This window comes from Theobroma cacao, chromosome 9, assembly GCF_000208745.1.
Source record: "Theobroma cacao cultivar B97-61/B2 chromosome 9, Criollo_cocoa_genome_V2, whole genome shotgun sequence".
Taxonomy (NCBI): Eukaryota; Viridiplantae; Streptophyta; class Magnoliopsida; order Malvales; family Malvaceae; genus Theobroma; species Theobroma cacao.
Genome location: NC_030858.1, coordinates 12575782 through 12582001, shown reverse-complemented (window position 1 = coordinate 12582001; position 6220 = coordinate 12575782). Strand labels below are relative to the sequence as shown.

The following is a 6220-nucleotide window of genomic DNA, read 5'->3' as shown; positions in this document are numbered from 1 at the left end:
ATTGCTTAAGTAGAACTAACATTTTTTCATTTGATTAATTTAATTATTTGTTTTATTTAATAAAACATTAATTAATTTAAACAATTTTAAATTTTACTAAGTTTTTCTAATTTAATTAATTGATTAATTAGTAATTCAAGAATCTTCATAATTAGTTAATTAACTCATTAACACCTTAATTTATTTTTTTTTATAATTGAGGGAGGGAGATTTGAACCCTGCTCTTTAGGCAGGGAGATTATGCACCAACCAATGAGACAAATGCTCGAGTGCAACACCTTAATTTATTTAAATATTTTTAAAATTAAATAATATTACTAATTTAGTTAATTGTTTAAGTACTCAAGCATTTTTTTCATTTAATTAGTTTAATTATTTGTTTATAATATTACAAATTTAAGTAATTACTTAATTACTTATAAGACATTACATTACTTAATTAAATAAATTATTTAATTAACTCATTAATTAACATCTTAATTTATTTATATATTTTAAAATGAATTAATATTACTAATTCAGTTAAATGCTTAATTACTAAACATTTAATTAATTTAATAACTCCATAATTATTTTAAATACACCTTAAATTTGACTAAATTAACTAATTTAATTAATTGCTTAATTATTAATACCTGATTATTCATAATTAATTAAATTATGTACTTAATATCCTAAACCCTTAATTAATTTAATTAAATAAAATATTTTCTAACATTACTTATTTAATTTATTTCTTAATAACTAATTTAACTAATTCCTTAATTACTAAAACATTTTTTCATTTGATTAGTTAAATTTTTTCAAAAATTTAATAAAACGTTAATTTAAGTAATTATAAATTTTAAGGTATTTACTAATTTTCTTAATTGCTTAATTGCTAATTTTCTTTATTACTAAATTTATATTTAATAAAACCTTACTAATTTTCTCAATCACTAAAAATTTAAAAAATTTCTTGCCTAAAAATCCATGAATGTTTACTTATTCCCATGAATCAACATATTCAACAGCCAAAATACTAGCATCCATGAACCAACACATTATTCCCAATTAAAATACCATCAACAATGAATCACATATACAACTAGAATCAATACAAAATACCAACAATCAATCAATCCAACCATGAATCAACAAATTATCCCCAAAATATAAACAACAACCATGAATCAACACTTTAGACAACCAAAATACCAACAACAATATGAAAAAACAAGCAAACCTAAACCTTAAATATCAACAAAATCTACCAACGAGATTATTCCGAAATATAATAACAAAATGTAAACCCAATTATATGGTAAATTAAAAGCAAGAAACCCTTACCTTCTGGGCAACACAAATGCACCACTTGCCGAAGCAAAATCGAGAGACTTAAATGGAAGGGGGCGATTGGAGAATCGAGAGAAGCATGAAGAAGAGGGCTCGAAAGTGGGAGGGCTGGGCGGTGGTCGATGTGGGGTATTGGTAGGACTGTGTAGCGGTCGATTGCAATCGAGCAACCGACCGCGACCGTGGGTTTTTGTAACCGACAGTTGCAATAGCAACCATCGGTCATGCCGATCGGCCTCGTCGGTCGATCGGCTCGACCCTCGGGGGGGACTTCTTCCCCCCCGAGCCGACCGAATAACTGGGCATTGACTGCCTTGGTTTCCATTAAAGGTGAAAGCACCAAAATACCCTTCATTAAACACTTTCTCTTCTGCCCCCTATATGGGTAAAAGTGTAAAACCCCTTCAAAAAACCCTAAACCTGTAAACCAACAATCAACTTCTGTAGACCTCACAAACCAACAGCCATTCGGCCTTTCCCTTGATAGCCCCCTATTTTCTCAGTTCTCTTTTTGCCTCATATAGCCAGCAACTGTCTCATACAACCATAGGTGCTTCTCAATTGCTATCAACTGTGTTTCTCAGTCAAAATTGCTGCCATTGCAAGGTAAACAATAGTTTTTAATTTTTTAAGTTATTTTGTGAAAATAAGCAAAGAGAGAAAGTTTGAGAGAAAATATATTAGAGATTATGAGTTTAGGGTGGTTGTTTTTTGCTTGTAAAAATTATGTTTGTTCCATTAAGCTTGTTGTTTGGAATCATGCTTCCTTGAGTGAATGAATAAATATACAAGGTATCCAGACCTACGTCTCCCTTCATTTGTTTCTTTCCAAACTTGGTCTTCACCCTTTTGCTGCTTTTGTTTGTTCATATTAATCCCATGTTCCAAATCCCACCTTTTCTATCGTATTAGAATCCCCACTTGAACTCAATATTTTAAAATTTTAAAATAAGATACTCTTAAACTAGATTAATTTAAATTACACTATAATATCTTTCTCAATTGTATATGAAAATTATTAATTTCGACACTCTCATTATTTTCGCGTTTTTCATTTCTCTCAAAATGTTTATTAAATTAATGATAGTCACTAAGATAATTAAATATACACTCAAGTAATTAAACTGATGAAACTGTTGTATGTGCTTGCCAAATCTAGAGGATCATCAAGTAATTAAAATGATGAAAGCCATCCATGTGTTAGTTACCTGTTGGGAGGGGAGATATATTATTGGAGGAATTAAAATAGAGAAAAAATAAGGTATATAAAATTGATTAATCATGGCATTGCCGTTGGGCTAATGCATGCTTAGTCTGCATGCCATTAAGCCATAAGGCTTTAATTTCCTGTTATACCTTGTTTGTCTAATTTTCCACCCTCCTCTAGCAGTTCACGTTGAATACCATTCTACGTATCTGATATGCAATGTTGTGTCGTAGAAAACTTTGTTTGATGATGGGAAACGTAGAATAAACGATTACTTTAAATTAAAACTTGTAATGATCAAATCCAGTTCATCATCCTCTGCTCTGCTTGTTTAATATTCCTACACGAAACTTAATTTAAGTCATACCGATGTCAACGAGGAAGAGTAAATTGTTTACCTTGCATGTGTTTCACATGGTTGGCAACTTGGAATTATTATTTGGATTTTTAATTAAAATGATTGACAATATGTTAGAATTAAATATTGAAATTAATATTTGGATATTATTTTTTTTTTGTAGATGTCAACTAATGAGGAAACAAATTTCGCAATTAATGAGACACCAACACCAACACCATCAACATCTACACCTTATGTTACTGCTAGTTCTATCGATCCCAACAAAATGTGTGAAGTTGTAAGCAAGGTGCGGAAGAAAATGGAGCCGTCTCAATCTACATTGATTGTGTGGGATCACTTCACCAAATTTGTTGATAAGAAAGGTAATAAGAAAGCTAAATGTTCTCATTGTGGTAAAGAATTGTGTGCTGATACAAAAAAGAATGGAACATCTTCTTTGAAAAATCATATTAAAGTTTGTCCTAAGTTGAAATTGGTGCGTGATAGTGAGGAGAAAAGGCAGTTGGAATTAGTTTTTGCTTCGGGAGGGGATGGGTTGGGTAGTTGGAAGTTTGATCAAGAGGCAGTTAGGTGGAGTTTAGCTGAAATGATTATTTTAGATGAATTACCTTTTAAGTTTGTGGAAAATAATGGATATAGGAGACACATAAACGAAGCATGTCCTAGATTTCGTATACCTTCACGATGAACTGTTGTTAGGGATTGCTATAAGATTTATACTGATGAAAAAACTCAAATGAGAAGATTATTAAGATCATGTTCTGGTAGAATGTGTCTCACCACTAACACATGGACTTCGATTCAAAGAATTAATTATATGTGTCTAATTGCCCATTTTATTGATAATGACTAAAAGTTGCAAGAAAGAATTTTGAATTTTTGTCCGATCACTAGTCACAAAGGTGAGACCATGGGTAAGGCAATTAGTAAATGTTTGGGGGATTGGGGGATCCAAAAGATTTTTTCTATCACTGTTGATAATGCTAGTTCAAATGATGTTGCAGTAAGGCATTTGAAGAAAAAATATAATGTTGCTAGAACTAGTATTTTAGGTGGTAGATTTTTTCATGTGAGATGCATTGCTCATGTTGTGAATCTTGTGGTCTCTGATGGATTGAAGGATATGAATACCTCAATTGCTCGTGTTAGAGGGGCAGTGAGATATTTTAGACAATCTCTTACTAGATTAGTTAAGTTTAAGGAGTGTGCTGTTAGTGCAAGAGTTAAGAACAAGTGTTTATTGTGTTTAGATGTAAACACTAGATGGAATTCTACTTTTTTGATGTTGGATACAACTTTGAAATTTCAGAGGGCGTTTGTATCATTTGAATTATGTGATAATGGCTACATACCTGAGCTTATAAAGTCGGGAGATGGGGTGCCTGATGACAGAGATTGGGCAAATGTTAGGAGGATTTCTCGTTTTTTGAGAGAATTTTATGATTTGACTTTTAGTGTTTCAGGCACATCTTACATAACTACTAATGCTTTTTTGGATTCCATTTCTGATGTGTATACGACTTTGATTGAATGGCAAAATGGTGATGATGTTGATTTACAGTCTATGGCAATTAGGATGAAAGAGAAATATGACAAGTATTGGGGTAATACGGAGAAAATGAATTTGGTGTTATTTATTGCTGCTATACTTGATCCGACGAAAAAGCTTTCTTATGTTGAATTCACTTTGCTAGACATGTATCCTCCAACTCAAGCTTCAATAATGTTTTCTTTGGTGACACAAACAATGGATGAGTTGTTGAGTTGTTATAGAAATATGTTACAACCTTTAGCTCGTGATGTTGGTGAAGGTGGTCAATAGTGTCTAACGTCCATGAGTCAAGGCACTAGTGGTGGTTGTAATGATATTGTTGTTTCAACTTTGATTGGCAAGGACACAGAACGAATTAAAAAAAGATTGGATAGGTTCAAGAAGTACCGGTTAAACACTGAATCAAAAGAACTGAAAATGGAATTGGAGAAATATTTATCTGAGCCTGTGGATGATGAGGGTTTCGATGATGATGAGTTTGATGTTCTCATCTGGTGGAAACTTAATCAGTTTAGGTTTCCTATATTTGCCACTATTACTCGTGATGTTTTGACTGTTCCCCTATCAACAGTTGCTTCGAAATTTGCTTTTAGTACCGATAGACGTGTGCTTGATGCATATAGGAGTTCTTTGACTTCTAAGCTTGTGCAAGCACTTATTTGTGCTCAAGATTGGTTACTTGGAAAGGCACGTGGTGATTCGGATTTGATTGAAGATAATCTGGACGAGTTTGATAAACTTGATTTTGGTAACTATTTTATTTCTTTTTATAGTTTTATTTATAATTTAATTTATTTGATTTGTCAAAAATTAATTTACCATATTTGTTATTTTATTTTTTAGAGTTAGCTACTATTGTGTTGGAGACAATAGCTGAGTCTGAGCCTGAGTCGGATTAACATTTTTAGGTAATATTATGCAATATTTATTGTTATTTATAATTCACTTAGGTTATCTTACTACAAAAATTTATGCTAATTATATATTTTCTTTTAATCTTTTTAGGTGCATGTTCTGTAAAATCATTAAAATTTGAAGTTGGAGCCTTGGAGATTCATATTTTGAAATTTAGCAATTTATGTCATTAAGCTTTAAGTTGTGGAACTCTTATTTGTTTATTTATTGTATGAAGATTAATGTTAATTTCTTTGAGAACATATTTAATTATAGAACTTTTTAAACTAATGTTTATTTATTCTATAAAGATTAATGTTAATTTATTGCATGAAGATAATATTATTAATCATTTGAAAAATAAATAAATAGGTCAAAAAGAAGACTTAAAAAAAACTCTTTGTAACAAATTATATACAAAAGGCTTATGTCAAACAAAAAAAAGATCAAATTATTTAACTATATCAAAAGTAGAAATCTTTGTGATTTATATACAAAAAAATATCATTGTTTTAAAATTTGATTTGCCTTGCTTTAGAAAGTGACAATATTCTATCCTTGAATTACTACTAGCACTCATGGAAAAATAAGTTAAATCTATGGATCTTTTACGGCCCATATAAACCTTCACAGCCCAAGTCAATTTCATGAAACTTTCACAGCCCAAGCCCAAATCAAATTAAGCCCACAGTCTAAAAAATCAAACCGTAACCGATCGACTCGCCTATCCTAAAAATCGACCGAAATCGATTTTTTTGGGGGGGGGGTGCGGTTCGGTCGGTTAATTTGATAAAAAAATTTTGTCGATTTTATGGAAAACCGATCGAAACCGAACCGAAACTGACTTTGCTCACTCCTAGGCATTGGTCGT

At 31.3% G+C, this 6220-nt stretch overlaps 1 protein-coding gene across 1 annotated transcript; it reads left to right on the top strand.

The window, feature by feature from the left end:
- On the top strand, positions 3814 to 4725 carry LOC108663238 (zinc finger BED domain-containing protein RICESLEEPER 2-like). The gene has a single exon (XM_018126823.1). The coding sequence runs from the start codon at positions 3814 to 3816 to the stop codon at positions 4723 to 4725; it is 912 nt and encodes a 303-aa protein (XP_017982312.1).

Coding starts and splice junctions, on each gene's coding strand:
- LOC108663238 (XM_018126823.1), top strand. CDS start 3,814: ATGGGTAAGGCAATTAGTAAATGTTTGGGGGATTGGGGGATCCAAAAG.